The 23,215-nt window shown below is 40.3% G+C and overlaps 2 protein-coding genes across 2 annotated transcripts; one reads left to right on the top strand and one right to left on the bottom strand.

Moving 5' to 3' along the window:
• The first annotated feature begins 1,367 nt into the window (after nt 1–1,367).
• On the top strand, nt 1,368–10,163 carry pter (phosphotriesterase related). The gene is made up of 5 exons (XM_085389474.1): nt 1,368–1,613; nt 4,857–5,322; nt 5,638–5,903; nt 8,396–8,536; nt 8,835–10,163. Exons 2-5 carry the CDS (start codon nt 4,891–4,893, stop codon nt 9,043–9,045), a joined length of 1,050 nt encoding a protein of 349 aa, XP_085245600.1. The 5' UTR covers nt 1,368–1,613; nt 4,857–4,890; the 3' UTR covers nt 9,046–10,163.
• A 244-nt stretch (nt 10,164–10,407) lies between these two features.
• c1ql3b (complement component 1, q subcomponent-like 3b) lies at nt 10,408–12,040 on the bottom strand. The gene is made up of 2 exons (XM_085389475.1): nt 11,167–12,040; nt 10,408–10,909 (listed from the first exon to the last, which is right to left on the bottom strand). Exons 1-2 carry the CDS (start codon nt 11,785–11,787, stop codon nt 10,730–10,732), a joined length of 801 nt encoding a protein of 266 aa, XP_085245601.1. The 5' UTR covers nt 11,788–12,040; the 3' UTR covers nt 10,408–10,729.
• Between the last annotated feature and the right edge of the window lie 11,175 nt (nt 12,041–23,215).

Here is a 23,215-nt window from a genome sequence, read left to right as displayed (position 1 = left end):
AAATTGCTCATGCTTTCAAAATAAACTGGTGTTAACATTTCATTAATCGCCATCTATAAGAGGTTTATAAAGTGTTTTAATAACACTTTTGATTAGTCTTTTTAAGGTCCAGCTCACAATAAGCTGGGATGAGCTTTAGTTACCCCAGTGGTTCCCAAACTTTTTTTTGCTGGGCCCCCCTTTGTTTTACAAGAAAAATGTTGTAACCCCCCCCCCCCCCCCCAAAAAAAAACACACCCTCCAACAACACACACACCCATATTTTGTTTCCAAATTCCATTGAAATTGGTAACATGTTGCCACGTTATTTACATGAGATGAATTGCAGAATGGCAGATAGAGACAAAATACTGTTAATCTGACTATCTGCAGTATTTACATGCTTACATATACACTCGCAGTTACTGTCCCTCCATTTAGAAAGGCAGAGGTGTCACGGTGTAATTATTTTACGTGTAGTTGATTTTTTCCTGTGTAATAATATTCAACATTGCTATCAATACATTTTTTTTTTAAATCTCTGTCCAAAATGGGTTTAAAAACATAAACAACTGTGGGATGGGATGCTGTTTGTCTGTGATTTGAACCGGGGGAACAAATTACAGCAGGATCAGTCTGATAATATTTGTATCCCACTGTAACTTTATTATATAAAGAGCTAACATCTCCAAAATGTCAAGAGTAGTTAGTGGTTACAAGAAGTGTTTGTGAACTAAAAATCAAGAATGTGGGATACTGTTTGTCCGTGATTTGGAGAACCCAATGCGTGCTCCCGACAGAGAAAACTAATTCTGCAGGGGAGACCTACCTTGGCACTTGTGCAGGTGAAGCCAAAGGGAAGATATGCTTCACCATATTTTCTAGTCTTTGGCTTAGAAGGAAGTTTGTTTGAAAACATATTTGGCTATGCTTCATCTCCTGCTTTGCGTTTGTGTGGGAGCCCCGTCAAAAGACCTGTCCATTATGCTAGCAGTGTCCAAGTGTTTTTTTTTTCCTTTTCATACTGCGCCCCCTAGGGGGCGGGCCCCACACTTTGGGAACCTCTGAGTTAACCTTACCTGATCAGATAAAAGTTGGATGGATGTAAAAAATAAAATAAAATAAAAATAGAAGATAGCTGCTTCAATACAAAAAATTACAATAAATTAATTGCTCCAGGGTGTTGCTTGATTGTTGGGGGTGTTCTCTGTATTATTGAAGGATCTACCTTACAAAATAAAGCGCACCGAGGTTACCGCTGTTGTGATTTGGCGTTATATTTCAACAAACTTTGTTGCTCTCCCTGTTATATGCTACAAGAAGCGTATTCTCGCGATGTCTCGCGATGATCACCGAAGGCGTTCAGCTAACCTGTCAAAGCAGCTATCCGTACTCGGCTGAAGGAGGAGGTGGGCTGAAGTGAGCAGAAACAAGGTCTAGCAGACTGTTTGTCTTACAGTTTATTCTAAAGCTCGGTGAAAGTTTAAATCCCCTAAATATACTGCTGCAGGTCTGACTCCGCTGCACATTATTTAAAGAGAAGCAGTTTTACTTTGTTCCAGTAGAGCAACAACTTAACGCGTACAGTGCTGGTCTGAAGGGTTTTTTTCATCGAGCATACAGCAAAGATTTGAGTAAGTAAATGCAACTTTTCAAAGTGTGGCTCGGGGCTTGTACTTGCCAGTCCAAAGGTCCCGCTCTGGTAGGGTTGCCAACTCCCTGAAAAATAAATAAGGGACACCTCGTGGCCAGGGCCGGGCAACCCAGTTGTCTTCACCCTTCCCAGTGTGGTAGCTCTTTTTTTTGTGTGTGAAATTATTTTTTTAACCATTTGACTTGAATTTGATTTAAGCAGATGCATATTCTTTGTGATATGACCATATGGGAAACAAATGATCATTTAGCTATTTATTTTTAGCTCAAAATGACAACATTAACACAGTAAAACAGGTCTCTTTCTTAAACAGAAGCCTGTCATGCTTAACTTTTGAGAATATAAGTAAATCTTTCTTTAAAAGAACTCTGTCCTGCTTAACTTAAAATTATATAAATTAATAGAAAGCAATACAACAAAAATATTCTTGTAACAGTGCACATATAGTGCATTTAGTACAATTGGCTTCAGTTGAGGTATTATTTCAGCTTTTCTAATGCTAATCAGCTGCTCCTGTTTGTAAACCCGCTTGTTCCCATGATTACGCATCTTAACTCATCATCATTATTCATCTATGTATTACTTTTATGTATTAGTCATCTATTTGTTGTAATCATCTATCCTTGCAGTTGTTTATTACACAAAATAAGTTATATTATCACACTTCTGGCCACATAGCGCTGATATTCACTGCACATGCAGTTATTAACCTTAACCAGAGGGTTTAAAAAACAAACCAGTGTTTACATGCCATATCTGCTTCTGCCGTGGCCTGGTGGACAAGAAATTGGTTAAGGGTTCCCCGAGCTTTCACGCCCCTTATGTTCTTCATGTGCCCACCACTAGAAGCATGCCTATGGAAAAAGTGCTCCGGCACAGTGCAGTGCGCTTTATAGGCGTTATCGTGCATTTTCCCAGCCCAGTGTTTTCCTTTTCCCATTCCTCCCTGTACTTTCGCAGCCTTTTTTTCTTTCTCTGGGCGAACAAACATTGCTGCTCTAATGCTGGGCTTACACTGTGCGATTTTTGGCCCATTTTGAGACGATTTTTGAGTCATGCGACCGATTTGGTGATCGGCCCGATTTTGGTCTTCATCGTGCGTCGTGTAGTATACGTGGGGTAACGAGAAGCGATTAACACCTCGAGCAGCTCCCGATCATCAATCGCTCGTGAGCCGCTCACACTGCTCACGCGCAAACAGGTAAACGTCGGTGAAAAAGACGGAGCAGCACAGCTGTGCGGCGTGTGATCTGGACACAAGCGATGGAGGCACAACTTGTAGAACTTTGGAAAGCTCATCCGAGCCTTTTCGATGTGGCCTCACAAAATTATCACGACCACAACAACCGTGAAAACAGTTGGATTTACACTGCTGCTCATTCACAGCTGCCTGATCAATGTTTTTCATTAGAAATTTAGCAAAGTTGATGGTGGTGGTGTGTCTGTGTGAGTGAAAGACAGTGAGAGAGAGCGACAGATTTTCTGTTATAACCTTCATGTTATGGAGGCACAGTGTGAGCACTCGGGTCGCATCAGAGCATCGGGCGGTATAGTGTGAGACCCTGCATCGTGACCTACCAACTTCTAACCCCTGTGAGTCAATCGTGCAGTTTGAGCAGGAGCTGAATAACGTGACTGAAAAAATCGCAGTGTCTGCCCAGCTTTAGGTGTACTGTCGTCCGAGACTTGCACCGCAGTGTCGGCGTTTGTTTCCCTGTTGGCCATGCTTCTTGTTGTGGTCATCTGTTGTCTTCCGGTATTTTCTCCATAAGCGACCTTTCCTCGACCAATGAGATGAGCGGTAATCTGAATTGTCATACTCGAATTGTCATAAGTGTGCTGTCAGCTCATTGGTCACAAAGCAGGAGAGGGGCTGGGAATTATGTTTTCAAACAAAGCGTTAATTCCATAAACATTTATAGACTACTTTTGATTCTCACTGTATTACGGGACAAAGTGCGTCCCTTATTAGCTCAATACGGGACGTGTACTTTTGTTTCTAAATACGGGACGATTCCGTTTTTTAAGGGACGGTTGGCAACCCTACGCTCTGGTATGCACTGTAAAGTCAGCAGAGTGAGCGAATGCGTTGTCTTTTTGCCAACACACACGCACTCACACATGTGTCTGATGTGTAACAGTGCTGCACGGCACGGCCGAAACTTTACACGGGAACTATAAAACAAAGGATGGATGTTGTTATTTGGCTTCACTGATCGGTAACCAGGCTCAGCGGTCACGTGACGGCGACTGTCAAGCCTACAACAGCTCTCAGGGTCAGCTCAGGTCTTCCGCGCGTGCACATTCAGAGGGTGGAGTTGCTAACAGATGACAGTGGCAAACATTGACAGGTCTACAGGGGCCCATTTGTTACTCAGTGCTGGTTTAAATCATGTTTTATGTAAAGGGTCGTGGGTAATCCTCTTATATACAGTCTATGAGTAATCCTAAATAAATATGAGGAATTGAGTCGATAACAGAAGCTGAAAGAAGCAGACCTGCTGCAGCCAAAGGCGGGAATGAAAGATGCCTGCTGTTTGTGTTCACAAGCTGAGCAACGTCAGTGACCCTCAGAAATGTATAAGTTTGTTTACTTACAAAGAAATGAACAGTCTCTAATTTAAATGGAAGCTTCATTTTAATAGAGCGAGACAGAATGTCAACCAAAGATCTAGAAAAAGATCACATCGCATTATAAATTATAAATTAATTTGGACGTCAGTGGACGGGGCCATGCACCATAATATCTTGGACTAAAACCTCCTTTTCCCAGCAAGAACACTGAAGATGGGTCATCCAGCATAAAAATGATCCAAAACATACCACCAAGCACATTGAGGTCATTGAGGGGAAACTCCCATTTCTTTGGAAGTGAGCAAACTTTCAAATTCAGCTGGGGATCAGATAATTGTTTCCCCCTGTGTAAATCATGGCTACATCTGCAAGGCATGTACAGCGTCGTCATATCGAGGTAAAAACTAGTTTGAGATTCTTTTAAATGAGTTGCTATTTTATGTTGAAAAGAAGCCTCGTGGGTGCAGACATGAAACTGTAGCTAATGTCATTTTTAAGAAGGAGCAGCTCTGCTTTACAGTCATGGGATGACCAAATTCCTCAATTATCTCAATGATCTTTCTATAAAAACTGAAATATTTGTCTGAGAGATGTAAAAAATAAATAGATGTAAAAAATAAATAAAAAATGATACTGTATGTCTTTTCAGGCTGTGGGAAATCTTGAACACTCCTCATAGCATCATGTCTGAGTTGAGCGGGAGGGTCCAGACCGTGCTGGGTTTAGTAGATCCAGACCAGCTTGGCCGTACTATGACCCACGAGCACCTGACCATGAGCTTCGAGTGCTGCTTCTCGCCCCCTCCCCCAGGAGACGAGGCAGTGGCAGAGAACCCGTTTCAGATGCAGCACATGTTCTGGCTCAGGCAAAACCCGTACAGCTCCCCCGAGAACCTGCTCCTGAAGCAGGAGACCGCCGCTGTGCGGGACGAGCTGCTGGCCTACAGGAGAGCCGGCGGGGGAACGATAGTGGAGAACACCACCACTGGAATCGAACGGGACCTTCCCACCCTCCGACAGCTGGCCAAGGACACCGGGGTCCACATCATTGCAGGTGCAGGGTACTACGTGGACTGCACCCACTCTGAGGCCACCAAAGGAATGAGTGTGGAGAAGGTGCGTCCCAGTTTGTGGTGGGGTTTGGAGCTCACACACCTTTGTTAGAAAGTTTTAAGCATGCTTGTTTCAGTATGTGAGGATTTTTTTTTCATGCCTTTTGATTGATTTGAATGGATTTCTGACAACGTTGTCTAGTCTTTTGGTAGCTACACCTGAGAATGACCCTGAGAATACCGTACTCAGCGATATTTAGACACACTATAACTATGCTTTCATCATCTCCTTCAATCCTTAGTAAAGGGAAAGAGGGAAATTAGAAAACGTATTCTCAATAAATGAACACACGCCAGCTCCTCATTTCCTGACCTTCAGCTTACAGACATCATCATCAGTGAGGTCCTTCACGGCGCTGACGGCACAGACATCCGTTGCGGTGTGATCGGTGAGATCGGCACCAGCTGGCCCATCACGGAGAGCGAGACTAAGGTGCTGCGAGCCTCGGCGCACGCTCAGGCTCAGCTGGGCTGTCCTGTTATCATCCATCCTGGCCGGGATCACGCCGCTCCAGCTGAGATCGTTCGGATACTCCAGGAGGCCGGGGGTGACATCAGCAAAACTGTTATGTCTCACCTAGACAGGTGAGATGTCACTAAAATAAAGTCATTAAGATACAGCGAAAATTAGGGCGCCGTTTTCCTGTCAAACACACAATTTCCTGTGACACGTGCCCTCTCTGACATTTAATTTGAAACATTTTTTATTTCAGTATCTTAATACATTTTAGTGATTTAGCAGATGGAAGGGGAAAAAGCCTGGACCTTGGTGTCCTTGGTCAGGCTCGTGAGACTGTGTTGCCAGTGACTGCTTGAAATGATGCTGTTTGCTCCATATTTCCTAATTTTTAGCTGCTGAAGGCTTTCTGGTTCTCAGACTTGAGTTACAGCTGGCCAAAAAGTCCTGAGACACCCCTCATTTCTTTTTCTTTGGCTGCTATTTCAGTAATTTTATACCTTTTATATGTATACCTGACCATATTTAGAGGAATGCTTTTTTAACTACTTAACACGGGCCCATCTAAATTAAGGGATGAATCAGTGTTGTATGTGTATAACATGCAACTTAGCAAAGATCCAGTTTTAAATTGTATCTTTAGGATTTGTTGTGAGCCGCCAAAAACACATAATTTGTTCCAACTTTTTTAGTTGAACCTATGAAAATGTCAAAAATAAAACAGTTTGATAGGCACAATGTATTATTTTTACACAAACAAGGTTGCCCTTAGCCTAAAACTGATAGCTTTTTGAATATCTCAGCATGATGTGCAGTGAATCTTAAAAAATCTTTAGGAAACTGAAGAAGTGGAAGTGCTATGTACAGCAGATGAACAAGATGTGAAAGTCATGAACTTAAGACATAATAAAAAATCAAACAAAAGTCTGACACAGGACCTCAGAGATGCATCTGGTCCTTCTGTTCACTGAAGCCTCATCAGAAATGGTTTCAGTGGAGGGGAGCATGTCAAGAAGCTAGGGCTGCTCGATTATGGCAAAAATGATAATCACGATTATTTTCACTGAAATTGAGATCACGATTATTTGACGATATTTATTTCGTCCGCCAGAGCTTATATTATTTTTTTACATGCTGTAGTGCCATTTGTTGGAGCATTTCAAGTTGCTATACATCAATACAACTGTTATAGCCCATATTTTAAAAATGTGTATGCATTAAGTCCTTAGTAACTACATTAATTGCAAAAAAGTGCAATAAATTACAAAAAAAATTGAAAATCGTTTTTTTTTTTTTTTACATATATATTTCTACTTGGAGAAATTTAAGAGGTTTATCCCTCAAAACTTTAAATACAAAAAAGTTGCAAAAAATAGTTTACAACAACAGGAAACTTATTGTGAGTGTCTTCATAGTTTTATTTTTGGAGATACAGCAATTTTTATATACTGCAGGAAAAACAAAAAAACAATCCTATGATGCAAATTTGCAAAGAATGTGCATCAAAATAAACTATTTCCAGCAGTGCAATTCGAGTTCTAAGGCCTACAAGTAAAAAACTACATTTTCCGCAAAAATGACGTCACTTGCGATAGTTCACGTTGTCTTTTTCAATGTGGGAAGTGTTAAGAACAGCTGATCGGATCGGCAAAGCGTGTTTCTGGAATATTATGTTTTTGTTCCTGCAAGCTCTTTTTATGCAATTTTTGCAAAGCTATATGTGGAAGGAAACCGTGACCGAGGACAAGCTGATGGCATAAGAAGTACGTACAACTCCTCTGGTTTCATATGGAAAAAAATTTATTGTGCTAGCTTAGCGTTCAGGTTCTACAGGGATTTAAAAATAGTTACACAAAACGAGCATGCTGCTCTGACCGGCTTTAAAGGGTTAACAATAACAATGTATTGAATAATGACTTTAAAAAATAATATAAAATAGTGTGCAAATACTGATAACAGTGCAAATGTTTGCAATATAAGAAATAAATGAAAAATGTGAACTTTGCAGTGTTGCTCTGTGGTGCAGCTACGACACCATAGCAAAGTTTACACACTGTGTCTACTTGATCCACGTCTGACTCCGCGAAGCCATAATGTTTCCACACCACTTAAGTTTTTTTTTTTTTACCTCTCTTTTCAACCAACGGCAGTCCACTCCTCTCCAAATAACTTCTGCTTAGCTTTCCGAGCTTCCCTCGGGTCCTCTTAATTGTTGTGACGCGTGTTCGAAATGCAGAGCAGTGCGCTTGATTTGCCACATGGAGCAGCGCGAGAGTAAAGCATGAGGGAGGGGCTAATAATCGGCTCAGTCATTTTTAATGATCGTTGAAAGCCCAGATCGTAATCGTGATTAAAATTCGATTAATTGAGCAGCCTTACAAGAAGCCTTTTCATTAGGGAAGGGAAATGAGGAGAAAGTGATTGAGGTGTGCCAAATTACAGAAGAATAGGAATGAATATCAGTGGTAACAGGTTTCATGGATTGATAATTCAAATTTCAAAAAGCGCCATCTTTTTTCTGATCTGCCATGCATCATTATCTGGAAAGCAACTTTGCAACAGCTTCGTTTTTCCAAACAAAGCATCATAACTATCAGCTTTATTTTGGCCTTTTTAAAAGGACGATATTGGATGAAGGTGAGCTGCTGGAGTTTGCTAAGTTGGGGAGTTACCTGGAGTATGATCTGTTTGGAACTGAGATGCTGAACTATCCGTACAACCTGGACGTGGACATGCCCAGCGACAGCCAGAGAGTGAAAGCGTGAGTAAGGATTTCTTCTGTGTGTGCGTGTTGTTCACTATTTTGAAACCTCCAGGAATCCGTGTCCAGTCCAGTAATAGAAATCCTTGTGTTTGGAGCTTAACTCCACCTTAAATCTTTTACTTTCACTATAAAGAAGAGCTCATCGTGTAGTTGTTTTTTAAAGTAACACAAATTTCCCATAACGTTAAGAGAGCTGAATAAGTTATGCTCATGTATATATGTTGTTCCTATATATGAATGAAGGCTAAAAGACCGAGGCCCCTCATTTTTCACCCCACTGTTTTCTCGTGTTCAGCCTGGCGTTTCTGGTGAAGGAGGGCTATGAGGACAAGATCGTGATCGCTCATGACATCCACACCAAGAACCGCCTGACCAAGTACGGCGGCCACGGCTACTCTCACATCCTGAAGAACATCGTGCCAAAGATGCTGACGAGGGGCATATCGCAGCACCAGGTGGACAAGATCCTTATCGACAATCCTAAATGCTGGTTGACCTTCAAATAATTAAAAAAATAGAGGCGCGAGGAGGGCGAATTCACCCGGCTATTATTCGTCTTCTGATGACGACTCGTAATGAATACTGATCACGATCATGCATTAATGTGTTCTTGGGCTCATATAGCAACGGGCTTGCCACCGTTGTATGTAAATTTTTCTTTAATTTCACAGTTTTCAGCAAAATAAAACGTCCATTATATTTCAAAGGAAAATAATTACAGGCTTTTGGATTTTTATAGAGGCTCTTTTAGTGCAAAACATGTTCTCTTTGTTTAAATATTTGTGATTATACATGATTCACTTTGTAAGCAAATTAATAAAGGAGGCCTTGCAGGGTCACGGTGCCTGTTATGGCACGAGAAAATCTTTTGCTCGTCAGTAGAAGTGTGATTGCAATCCAAGATAAATATTTCCAGGTGCTCACAAACACGGTGCTAATTGATTTTTTTCAATTTTTTTTATTGTTATTTGTAATTTCAATGTCATAGCTGCTCTCTTTGTATTCGTAGGCGACACTTATGCAAACACGTTATATGGAAGGGAAATAATGAGCGCATTACTAATCAGTATGCTGCTCTGCTCTTGACACAATGTGGCTGTGTTAGATGAGTTGTCCTGTTGCCCCTCGGTGGGTGTCTGCGTGTCTATGGGAGGCTGACTGGCTGGCAGGCCCGGATGAAGGACATGTTCTCCTCTCATCTGGGAACAGGTGGCCTCGCAGGGTGACTTCGCCACATGATCAATGGTGCGATCGCCACAGCTGACTGTGCGGCGTGAACAACCATCTAACTTTGATTAATCTTCTGGGGAGGATTACAAAGTGAGCGTGAGAATTTAATACCGCACTACATTTTACATCTGAATTGACAGTCGACTCTGGAGGAGTTTAATAATCAGCAAGCAGATTGATGAGCGTTATATAACATTTCTGTCAGCGGTGGCTGTCCAGTTTTGTGACTAACCACCAGACCACCATGTTGTCTCAACCAGATGCCACGTTGACACACGCAAGAAAAACGAGTTACACTGATGAATTCGTGCATCAGTACGAATGGCCCTTTACAGTTTTTTCTTGTCAAGTCTCCTAATGTTGCACAGTGTTAAAACGTCATTTTGATTAAACATGCATAACTACAGCTTTTCAACATTTTCATCCAAATTTCACCCACTGTGACTCTTTTTTTTGCCTTTAAATAAAGCACACAAATGATTTAACAGCACTGTAAGCGGTCATGTGAATATATATGTATATATAATATCATATTTGCACCTATAGGTGAGTCATCACATTATAAACTTTCCATCTACAGGGACATGTGTAACCACACGAGCTACCGTCTGCAAACTTAATTCATAAAGCACGACATTTCATTCAGGGAGCACGAGCAACACTAATCAATGTGACAAGGGTACAAGTGGGTGCTGTACAAATTAAAACTGTTATTTTGGTTTTGTAATTACACTGTCAGCTCGTCGCTATTGCCCAGCACAGTTTTCTGTTTTTGCATGACCTCCTCCACATCACTGCTGATTCTGTTTGAGTTATAGAAACGGTGAGCTCTGCCCCTAATAATCCAGCTGACATTGAACTGAGCACGAGCGGTGAAGCAAGCTATATGCAGAGAAGCTCTTTTATCCTCCCAGTCTCTCTCTCTCTCTTTCTCGTCTCTTCAGCAGATCTGTCCGTGTTTCAATCAGCGTACAACATGAAGCCGGAGAAGGTGCTGTACTTGTTATTGTTGCCCCCGTGCGCCTTTCCGCCGTCCAGCTTAATATAAATCTCGTCCCCGGGCTCCAGGTGAAGAACCACACTGTTGCTGGCGTAGTCGTAGTTCTGGTCGGCGTCTTGGGCGATGGCGCTGGCTCTCACCTGAAAGGCAAATGTGACAGTTTGTGAAACGGCTTCGTTTCGAAATCAGAACCGCGGACAGCTCCACGTCTTATCTTGATTTGAAGCTTTAAAAATCCCTCACGTAACTTTGTTTGTTTCACAATACCCAGGAAGTGTCGCTCTGCGACTTGTGCGTAAAAATCTCAAAAAGTCTACTTTTTTGCAAGCAAACTAATATCAAAATAATCAAGCTTTTTTATCTTTTTTTTTTATAAAGCAATCGTGAGTTGTCCTACCTGGTTGTTTTTACAGAGGTCAGCCCACATGCTTGTTCCATCCCCGCCTCTCATCAGCACATGGTAAACAAAGAAGTAAATCCCCGGTATCGAACAGGTGAATTTCCCGCTAGAGGGATCATAGTGGTTTCCAAGGTTTGTAACAACATCGTCAAATTTCAGTATTTCATATCCCTCGTGCTGCTTCTTCAGTCCTGCGTAAAAGGCTATCTTGGGGACGGTGTTGTAAGTGGCTGCACTGATGGCACCGTTTGGCCCGTTCGCTCCCGGTGCCCCCGGTAGACCCGGAGGGCCAGGTGGCCCCCTCTCCCCGAGCGGACCGGCAGGTCCAGGTGGCCCGGGTTCGCCCATCGGACCCCTGGGACCCATCCTCCCGACGCGTCCCGGCTCTCCTTGAGGACCCTGAATGAACGTGGGAAGCGACTGAACCAGGCGGTTGTCTTTGATCGGGTTGGTTGCCTTGGCTGTAGCCGTAGCTGCGGTCCCGTGGGAGTCGCACACCATTTGACAGGATCCGAGCATCTCATAGCGGGCAGGAGTTCCGGCGGAGTTCACCACCACCGGAATCAGAACCACCAACCCCAGCACCAGCGCGACGCCACAAACACCAGATGCGATCATCTGCGCTCTTCGGATTCGCTGTGATCTCCCGGGTGGATGGTCTTCCAGCCTGCCTGCGGAGGATAGGTTTGCTGAGGGAAGAATTTGACCTGCTCCTGCACAGCCCTGCAACTTATGGAGACAAAATAGTCCTTTAAATATTTGTGCGCGAAAGTAACCATCCACAACTTTTTTTAATGCCTCTCTTTAAGCGTCGAACTGGTTCATCTCCACTTTCTCAACGCGTGAAAGAGCATCAGTCGTTTGGAATCGCTTGGAGGAAGATGCCAGTCTGCGTTATGCGGTGCAAAGTTTCTGCCTTCCACGGTGCCAAAGGAGAGAGTGGATAAGAAATTAACCGTTACTCGATTCTGGGTTTGAAGAGTGGGAGGAGGGATGGATGGAAGTGATGGATGGGATACAATCGGTGCGTTTCTTCAGTCAAAAGAGAGAAGGTGAACGACAGACAAACACTGATGCAACTCTGAAGCACTGAAACGTGACTATTTTATTTTATGCAGTCGATTTTGAAATAAGGGAGCAACTTTACTTTAAAAAATACAAACATTTAATGCAGAGGGCTTTGCATTACTTTCATTGATTATTGTAGCGTTACATCCCACAACATTTTATCAGCGCCTATTGGAACAGCTCTAAAGGTCCTCAGCATAATTAGGACCATTTAAGACAAAAAAGCTATACCCCTTTGACACCTGGTCACACCTCAGCGGCTCCCTGTGTCCAATTTATCATTTGGAAAAAATCCATACAGCCACTGATAGAAAGAGGAGAGTCACTAGGAGCTGGCAGTGAAGGATGACTTTGCACAGATATAGTCATGAAATGAATGCTGAGGCAATTCGATGGGAAATAGGCTGAAGTTACTTATTAATTGCCAGTGGGAATTTACCATTTGCATCCATTAGTTTAAGAAAAATGTTGTAATATTGTCCTATTAACCCGATTCAAATGGCCCCAGCCATTTCTCAGTGCCCCATGCAGATAAAAGTTAAGCACTTCTAAAGCTTCTGTGAGATTTGAGTGATGAAGGGCTAATTCCTGGTGAGGAGAGCAGATGATGATGTGCTCATGAATGCAGAGGATGTCACTTTGTCGATGGCACCTCGCTGCCAGGTGGGAAAGATGGATCACAGAGGAAGAAAAAACACGGATGGTCCGTCTTGTTTTGGAGGAGGAAAACTTTGATTACAAATTTTATGGAAGTCAAAATGCAAAGTGTGTTTGTGGGATTGTCGACTCAAAAGTTGCCAGAAGAAAGCTGCTGGCAGTGCTAAAAGTATATGCTGTTTAAATGGTGTAACATTTCACAATGAAAATGGTGTTACTTTACAAACTTAGGTCATCAAACCCATCAACTAAACAGTTCAAAGGTTATATATTTATGCTATGTGTTTATATAAAACCACCTCAGATCAAGGGTTTCACAGAGTCCATCTGGCTTTTTACGTATTCCCAAAGGCTAATCAATACTTTTCTTTCCACATTTATTTCATTTCAAAGCAACAACCGCAATGATAACCGCAGCACCTCAGATCCCTATGTGTGAAAAACTACACGTGTGAGCATTTTTGCAAGGATTTGTTTGTTTGTTTGTTTTATAACAGATTTAAGGGGAATAATGGAAATGGAAATAAAGCCTGCATACATTCACAATCAGAGAAAGCCGCATGTAGTGGCATTTAAGCCGGTGTCTGGCTCTGAAGGGCATTCACAGTCAGTTTGAAAAGTGAGCGAGTTAATGTCCAGAATACCGGCTGGCATGTAGCTCGGCCATGAAGGCTCTCCACCTCTGTCTGTCTCAGGCCAGTGATCGATAAAGGGAAACCAGGCTTTAGATGTGGTTTAAATGATTCATTTAAAAATGAATCAGTTTCTTAGACTGACAATGCATCAAGGCCTCCTCTCTATGAAAGAGGGAGACGAAGTCCTCCAACTGAGGAATAATCAACCAGCTAACAATGACGCATTTTTGATATTCAAGATGAATCTCCTATCAGTATTCTGTTCTATAAATCGATTCTAGTCTATAGTTTCCTTTGCTCATATTGTCCTGAGATCACTCACAGAGCTGAACTACCTGAACACAGTGTTGATGGGGAAAAGAAATATATGAAGCTTAGAATTTGCTGGTATTCTTTATTTAAAGGCCATAAAACATGACATCAGTTTTATGTTTGTTTTTGTTACTTTGAAAAATTCATTTCAAACTTGATGTTTTTTTTAATGGAAAACCCCACAAAGTGAATGTATACTCACTTGCCACTTTATTAGGTATAACATGTTAGTTTCGGGTTGAACCCCACGCTGCCTTCAGAGCTGCTTTAGTTCTTCGTGGCAGAGATTCAACAAAAGGCTGAAAATATTCCTCAGAGGTTTTGTCCCATCAGAAGATGGTACACTGTGGTTGTAAATGGATGGACATGGTCAGAGACGATACGAAACGATGCTCAGTTGTTACTAAGGTACCCAAAGTGAGCCAAGAAAATATCCCCCACACAGTTACACAACCATTATCAGCTTAAGTTGTTGTTCCAAGGCATGATGGAGCCATGCTTTCATGTTGTTTATGCCAAATTCTGACCTTACCAACCAAATGGTGCAGCAAAACATGAGACTCATCAAACCAGGGAATGTTTTTCCAATGTTTTGTTGTCCAATTTTGGTGAGCCCGTGGTAATTATAGCTTCAGTGACCCGTTATTAGCTGACAGAAGTGGCACACAGTGTGATCTTTAGAGATGCTCCTCTGCATACCTTCATTGTAATAAGTAGTTATTTAAGTTACTATTGCCTTCCAATCAGCTCAAACTATTCTGGCTATTCTCCTCTGACCTCTGACATCAACAAAGCATTTTCACCCCTAAAACCCCCCAATGAGATATTTGCAGTTGAACGGGTGTACCTGTGGCTGGTGACTATATATTATAACTTCTTAGTTTACTAGGATTGCAAAAAAGTGCTTATTAAACATGGAGTAAGTTAGACTTAGAAATTTAGCATTCATTCAGAGTCATGTTTCTGTCAACCTAACAAGTGTGAACAACTTAAGTCTTTGCTTTGCTTCCGTTTGTGTCAACTCTTGGGAAAATGGCTTTTTAACAGCTAAATTTTCAACACCAGTTGCTAACTTCATCTGCCATTTGGTGCCAGCCAGGTGGTGTTCAGTGACTTTTAGAAGTACAACAGCTCGGTGTCATTTCCTGTGATGAGACAAAAAGGTGTGCTGATTTTATGATGAGCCACACTGATGGAGATTTAAAGAAATAGCATTAATCCCCACCTCTGCATTGTACTCAATATTTTACATCTTTAAGTTTTAGAAACCTTCATTGGAGACAACTTAAATTCACAGATAACCTACTGTTAGTGGGGCTGAACCAGCTCACCCCTCCTAATGTCTTCAGGTTTCCGACTCAGTGACATCTGGTCTGATCGTCATCAGCAGCACATTCGCCCACAATATGTGCTGGTTGCTTTGTGTGCTGATGTCATAATTTAGTCCACATAAAAACAATTTATGAGAGGTGCAACTTCCCTAATCATGATTTTAGATGATGTAGCCTAGCATCATTTTCATGCAATGTTCATGTTTGGGCATGCAGCCTTGTCTTGGTCTTCTTCCATTAGTAGAACCATTAAAATAGTTTTTTATGGGTTATTGTAAATTTGTACTAGAGGACATCATCTTTCTGGGTGAAAGTAAACATTTGGTGTTGCTGACTCTCTAGCCAAATTGGAGGGTCAGATGTCACTGGTACACATATCAGTGGTATTTGACAATGCAGGGAGGCCATACAGGCCACAGGATTCTGGGCACCTTGCAGTCATATGAGCCATGAGGTCTTCTGTATGCCAAAATATTCTAGAGTTAAGTATTAGCCCGTTTATCAGAAAAGCGAAAGAAATTTAGTCATGCAACGGGACAATGATCACAATGCTTAGCACAGGCGGATAAAATGAAAAAATAAAAAATCAAACAAAAATACTTTCTTCTTTATGTGCATTTCTGCTACAATCAGCTGATTTCAGTTTATGGAAAACAGTGGACTGTCAATAGGGTTGGAGACATGGACATTACTTTCATTTTTATAGCACAAAAGGACGAGAGTGCAAGCATCTGCACAGACTGTATGCTAACGCTAAGCTAACTTTATTTCTACCTGTTCGTGGTTCTAAAGTAGAATCACTGTGGCGATCGCTGTCTGTTTGTGCTGGTTTTCTTCTTGTCGTTGTGTTGCTGGCTTTCTTTTCTTAACTAAGAACAAAAAGAAAAAATATAGAATAGGGATTTGTGCTGGTGTGTGGGGGTGTAGCCTAAGGTTTGTATTGTTAACTGATAATTATGTGACAATGTGCTTCAGGTCATTTTAAAGCGTGATAAGGAATCAATGTAACGAGTAGTGTAACAAAGTGCTTTCTCCAAATGAGTAATTAAGTAATATACTGCATTACTTTTAAGAAAAGTAATGAGTAATGTACAAAATATTCCTCTTTTTTTTTTTTTTTTTGAGTAATGACACCAACACTGAAGTCCAGACGTCAACCTCATTGAAATGCTGTGGTGGGATCTTGAGAGAGCGGTGCATAAACAAATGCTCACAGATCTGAATGAAGTGAAGCAGCATTATAAAGAAGAGGGGGCCAAAATTCCCCCACAATGATCAGAGAGGCCGATAAAGCCAGAAAACAATCACTTCAAATTCCTGCTACTGAGCTGAGTTTTTCAAAGAGCTGCACAGAGTCCTATGAAAACTTTCTTTTTCACATGAATTCATGTTTTATACTTAAATATACAAAGAAGAATGAATCAAAGGACATTTCCAAGCTTTTGAAAATTTGATAAAGCAGGTTGTAAAGGGTAGAGTGATAGGTTGAGAGGTTTGTTAAGAGTGTAACTAAAAAAGTAATCTACTACATCTAGAACTAATCTTTAAGATTTCTTTTCCTTTAACTGTGCAGTAAGAAAAATGTGTGTATAAATGTAAAATTAACAGGGAATTTTTCTTCTCATTTACTGTTCTCAGTATCTATTTGTGACCCAGTAATGTGCTCGCAAGTACTCGTTAAAATAATGCCTTAATTCTCCAGATACTAAAATTGCTACCTTTTTTCCAGTATGTTTTGTTATGTTATGTTTCACAATATCTAATTTAAGCAGCTGATTCAAAGAAGCAAAATTATACCGTAGATCATAGGTTGTGTGAAAAGTTATTGTAAAGACTCTCTTTACGGTTGAATTGGGATCTATTTTTACTCTTATATCCTTTCATTTTATCAATTAGGCGTTGTTGCTGATGAGCCGTGGTTCTTAAGGGCACCGTGTGTGAGCTAAAATACATGAACATTTCTAAAAGAACACATTTTCTGTGGGATGGGTGCAAAGTGATAAATAGAATGGTATATAATTGATTAGTATATAAAACGCACATGCACAGTCACACATGCACCAACACAGTGGGACATACTGTGGCGGCTCTGAGTCAGTGAGCACTTGTTAGTGGTCAGGCTCTTTCCCTCCAGTTGGCACAAACCTCCAGTGACTCAGGGAGACTTGTCGACCAAGAGCCAGAGTGAACAGCAGTGTCAAAATTTACCAAAAGCTGTGGGAAGAAGGCACAACTTGTATTAAAAGCTTTTCACAGTATCATGAATCAGAGTCTAAATATTATGTTTTACTTCAAAAAAAAAAAAAGAAAAGAAAAGAAAAAGAGAGAAAGAGACAACTTGCATGTGTCCAAAGCTGACTTTAATGAATCTTTACTGGAGCAGTAGATCTCAGCAGCCCACCTCTGCAGCTGTGCGGAGAGATTCCTCTGGCGGTGAGGAGATCTGACAGGTTGTTTTGAGTCTCAGCTTCGGAGTTCATTTACAACCAGTCAAGCAGGAGTCCTCTGGGAATCTGATGATTTTTGACACCCGGACAAGCAGATGTTCAGAGGACATGAATAAAACATACAGCCCATCTGACCACAGATCGGCGGCTTTCCGAGTGTCTAATGAAATATGAGGCATGATTTCAATTCAACAAGGAAAAATAAAAAAAAAACTTTGTCAGATAAATGCGATGCCGCATGAAATATGTATGACCTTTAGGTAGCCTGACCTGATTGGCTAAGCAGGGTTCAATTGTGGTTATGACAATCAAAGCCGAGACAGGTTTGTCAAGGAATTTATGTGGTGAATGGGAAGGAAAGTGAATGGACCTCTCATAAGCAGTCAGGAATATAAAGAGAAATATTATGTGACCGCTGACGGCAGAGTGTTTATCAACTGATAAAACACCATGTGTGCTGGGTATCTGTGAGGAGATGCATGTACTTTTCACATGCTGCTCTTTCAGAATTTGGTTGTTTATTTTTCTTTCCACTGAAAGCCAGTTTTAAAAAAAAGAAGAAGAAGAAAAAAAGAAAAAAAAGGCTGGTCTCAACAGTTCAGCACCACGGGGGGGAAAGCAGCGTGCGTTACCACACAACCCACTCAAAGCTGGTCTTTTACTGTATTTAAGAAGGAGAAGTAATCACAAATGTCCTGGGTGGGACTGGAGAGCAGGGCTTTTCATTCAAGTGAAAATCAGGGCGTGGTTGGCTGCGATTGTTTTCTTTGATTTCTTCACTTCATTCCAGTTACCCAGAAAACAGCTGCACTTAAAGCCTTTTTGATATGTGTTCATGTCCTTGCATCGCTGTCCTTGGAGTATATGTCTTCATTAAAAGCTTTAAAAAAAGCTCCTTGTTGAGCTCAGATAGTAACCTCGTGAGAGTTTAAAAGAAGAAACTGAATTTAGATTTGTTAACATGCAAAAGCATTAAGCAAGCTTATAATTCCTAAAAGTGAAAGATGAATAAAAAAGTTTTTAAAAAAGAGCAACCTATTCAGAGCTTCAAGCACATTTTGACTCATGTGCAGAGAAAAACAAGTCCTGGATCAGAGTTCATAAATATGGAATAGTATACACACACGTTGGAACTTCTTTCAGCTATAGATATTTTAGCACCTTCTACAGGCCAGTTTCTGAACTGTATAAACTTTCACATGTAAATTACCAAGTTTCCTCATGTTTCTATAGAAGCGCATCGGAATTTAAGAGAATTATCTCAAAATTTTGAGTTACAGACTTAAACTTCAGAGAATGTGACTCAAGTTTGAGAATATAATATTGGCATAATCATAACATAATATTGAATGTAATTTTTTTTTTTAATTGGCTGATGCAAGTTTCCATACGTCTCCCTGTAATCCGAGAAGATCAAAATGTCAAAAATCTCACTGAAATCCAAACTGACCAGAAGAGAACAAACAGAAACGGGCTGAGTAAATATCTTTACGAGAAATCTTAGAAAACAAATGCATAAACAGAAATCCACCGTTCCCCCCTTTCAGTGTTTTCCTAAATTTTAGAGAAAAAAAAACAATATCTCAGTAATTTGAGAGTCATTGAAAATCACCTTGTTTCAAACATTAAATCAGACATAAAGTATGTTAGTGGCTTTTGGCGCTGTCAACGGGTCATTGTTGTATTTTTATTTGTGTCAAACCAAGTGATCAAAGAGAGCCTGACGTCAGCCAATAATGAGGCTTTTTGATACAAAGTTTTCTTAAATATTAAAAGTGCCAAAAAAAAATATCTAAGAACACCTTTAATAACAGTGCTTCAAATTGCTTCTTATTTAATAGCATTAATGACTGGGGTACCATTTCTTGTAACTAATTTCCTAATCATGTTGCCTTCTCTGCGGCATCCTCCTGTCCTCCAGCAGCAGCACAAAGCTGTCATCTCACAAACAGTCTCATGATTCAATAAGATGTTGAATCATGAGCTGCAGCCTGTTAGAGACTCAGTAAGAAGATACTTAGAAAAGTTATATGAATGCTTTGCTTTTTAACATTTTTTTTAGACGTGCAACATAACTACTGTGGAGCAGGGAAATTATTTTACTGCTATTGTTAAATAATTGTCATCATTACCATTGCATTAATAATATAATCTGGAGTTTATATTGCATTCAGGGGTTGAACAGTGTGTCTTTCAGAAAGACTGAGTTGCAGGCTGACAGGAAGTTGTATGCAGAAGTGAAAGCAGATAGTTATTTTGAGGAGCAGGCCAGACGAGGCCAAGCTTAATCCAATAAAAATAAAATAAGACAATAGCTGGCTGCAACCCTTTCTCAGTTAAAACTCACAGTTAAATATTGTTTTGATGTTTTTTCCCAATAATTAAATGAACTAATTACAAATTAAAGCACCTTTCATATAAGGTTCACATGAGATTTTATGTTAAGTCACTTCACAGCGTTACAATTTTGACCAAACTGGTTATCATCAGTGTCCACGCATACAATATAATGAAGAATTGTCTGTTGTGGAGCAGGGAAATTATTTTACTGCTATTGTTAAATAATTGTCATCATTACCATTGCATTAATAATATAATCTGGAGTTTATATTGCATTCAGGGGTTGAACAGTGTGTCTTTCAGAAAGACTGAGTTGCAGGCTGACAGGAAGTTGTATGCAGAAGTGAAAGCAGATAGTTATTTTGAGGAGCAGGCCAGACGAGGCCATTTGAATTACTAGGTTATTCAAAATGATCATTGCTTTAACAATGTAACAGATAGCTTTAAGAAGGCCTTAAGCAGTTATGACTATTTTATACACAATGCATATCTGTGCTTATTAAAGAGTTGGAGCTCGGTCAATTAATTGGGGGTCGGAAGCTTTGTTCGGCGCGATGTTCGGACAATCTATTGTGCAAGTGACTTGGAGCCATAGAAGGAATTGCAATACATGCTTACAAAACACTTATATATCAGATCATTTTATATTAAGGTTTTAGTAGAGGTTCTTGGTTAAAACATTTATTTAGTAGAAGACATACACATAGTCTCAGTGAGCTTCTGGTCTAGTGAAAGGTCAGAAGTGCAACAGGTGAATTGAGAAAGAGCATTTGAGGACGAGACACAGTAGGTTGGAGGTGAAGAGGTGACACAAAGAGCATGTGAGGTCAACACATACACACACATTAGTTAGACTTATTTAGAGGAGAGATTAGTCATGTCTGGTTGTAACTGCAAAAGTGTCTCGGTAAAAGAGGAACCGTCCTTGTTGTCTCGACAAGAAAGAGGAACAATTCACTTTAAGACAAGAACGGAAAGTACCAGCCATGAAAATAGAAGATGATTTTCTGGGTGAAAAGTCATTGTATTGTTGATCTGATCTATGTATAAAATGTATTGGTGACGCATGAAGGGGCGTCAGTAAATCAAACCCTGATGCTATAAAATATCTGTTTATGCTTTGATTAAGTCGAGGACTACTGGCTGTCTGCGTACAGAGTGTCTTCCCACACGTGTGTTCATTAAAATCATTGTTGGACCAAGATCCTCTGGACCATGGGTGGTTTGTACTCTCCCTCCTCAATTTTGAACCTTAACACTACTTAGTCCAGATGACTCACTTGAGATTTAATGGCTTGATAATCAGGTGGAATTGTTATTTCATTCCACTTCACTGTTGGGGGAGGCAATCAGAGATCCAGGGATGAAATGTGGAAGCTGAGAGGAGCTTTAGTTCAAAACAGCAGTTCTTGCAGGTATTAAAAATATATTTAAATTTCTCTACAACATATAAGAACAAGCACAGAACATGAGATTTTTTTTCATAACAGCCACACAGACCACCCATATGTACAAGGAAAGCATTGCTTGTTGCTTTAATTCTTTCTGGGAATGTAAGCAATGCAGGATAAAATCTGAGATGTATGTTATCACGTTAGAAGCTCTTTGGGCTACACAACATAACATCAGTTATTTTCTTCTCTGTCATTCCCGAGCTGCGACATCTGATTTCCGAGGTAGCTGGAGTGCAGCATTATATGCACTGACCCTTTTAAATAAACATAAACATGTAAGGCAGACAGTGGAGGAACAAGAAAAAAATATTTGAAAATGAAAAAATGAACTTTAATGCAGTTTGTCAAAAGTGCATTCAGGTTTTTTACTGTTATGTTCATTTGCAAATTATTTCCAGTGATTTATTATTCAGAATAAAACGGTTTATTCTTTACTCCACTAACGGTGGTTTTTACTTAAGAGTCTAAAAGGTTTTAAGTAACAGATACTTGAGTTCTTCCTTCCCACTGTCGCCAAGTTCTTGCTCTTAGGGTATCATCCTGGAGTTGGAGTTTCCCTCTGATGTTTTGTAAGATTTAACTTACAATATAAAGCGCCTTAAGGGAACTCTTGTTGTGAACTGGCGCTATGTAAATAAATGTGATTACATTTAGAAGTTATGTGGTGGCACTTTTAATAAATACCTGTACCTATAGTAACTCTAATGTCTGTATTATGCACATGAATCTGAAAATCATATTCAGTGTTCTCTATTACATTTGATTACATTGTATTTGATAAAAGTAATTAAAATATTCTTTATTATATATATATTTTATGAACAACAGCTAACTTCCATGAGAAGTTACACACAAGTTACACACACTTGTGTGCTCACAATAAACTTAATGCATTGCAACCCGAAAAACAGATTTACAACAAAGGATTATGACAAAATTTAATCCCCCATGCAAAAAAAAAAAAAAAAGGTAGATTGATTTTCATCGAGATGTCAATCGATGCTCTGTTTTGCTGAAGGCATCAGAGGGCGAAGTGTCACATTTTCTGCCGATGAGATTGAGCGGCAGCGAGGGGCTTAGTGGCAAATACAATCGAGGAGTGTAAACATACCGAGGGCTACAAGAGGCCGATCAATGGCTCCAGTCTGGGATTGATTAATTACCCCAAGAAAGAGACTGAGGTGTGAGGGCACCAGAGAAACCTGATCAGAACAAGATTTATCACCCAATCTCGGTATCATCACTCCACCCCTCTTACTGTTTTCTCTTTTCATACTTTTCCCAATCTGGCCTTCTTAATTTACAGAGCTGAGTGTGTTTCGTAAAAGTCTGAATGGCTCTTTAATATTTTTGACCCCATTTAGAATACGTAAAAAAAAATCAGTTAGGTTAGAGTAAGGTCATAAAATGATAAACATAAGGATATAAAGCTGTTCCGAGATATTTTACAATGAACTTGCAATGGATGTTCATGAATGGAGAGACCTTCTGATAACATCCAGAATAGTCAATGTTGTTATTAAAAATTCTACTGAAATCCTAATATGCTACGTACACCTTCATTTGGGTGCACGATTAAAAGAAATAATCAAAATACACTTCTGGGAAATCTGTTAGGTACGCCCTTCTGTCTAATGATATGGTGACCTACTGAAGTTCACACTGAACATCAGAATCATGAAGAAAGGTTATTTAAGTGTCTTTTGATAATGGCATGTTTGTTCGTACCAGACAGGCTGGTCTGAGCATTTCATAACCTGCTGATCTGCTGGGATTTTCACACATGACTATCTCTGGGGATT

Source organism: Rhamphochromis longiceps, linkage group LG18, assembly GCF_057381845.1.
Source record: "Rhamphochromis longiceps isolate RC_006_pf linkage group LG18, R_longiceps_female_GT1.1, whole genome shotgun sequence".
Lineage (NCBI taxonomy): Eukaryota > Metazoa > Chordata > Actinopteri > Cichliformes > Cichlidae > Rhamphochromis > Rhamphochromis longiceps.
This window is presented reverse-complemented; position numbering and strand designations above follow the sequence as displayed.

Excerpts from the sequence above, each read along its gene's own strand:
- pter (XM_085389474.1), top strand. The coding sequence starts at position 4,891 with ATGTCTGAGTTGAGCGGGAGGGTCCAGACCGTGCTGGGTTTAGTAGAT. Across the intron at positions 5,323-5,637 it reads AAGGAATGAGTGTGGAGAAG|CTTACAGACATCATCATCAG; the intron begins GTGCGTCCCAGT and ends CCTGACCTTCAG. Across the intron at positions 5,904-8,395 it reads GTTATGTCTCACCTAGACAG|GACGATATTGGATGAAGGTG; the intron begins GTGAGATGTCAC and ends CCTTTTTAAAAG.
- c1ql3b (XM_085389475.1), bottom strand. The coding sequence starts at position 11,787 with ATGATCGCATCTGGTGTTTGTGGCGTCGCGCTGGTGCTGGGGTTGGTG. Across the intron at positions 10,910-11,166 it reads ACCTCTGTAAAAACAACCAG|GTGAGAGCCAGCGCCATCGC; the intron begins GTAGGACAACTC and ends TTTGCCTTTCAG.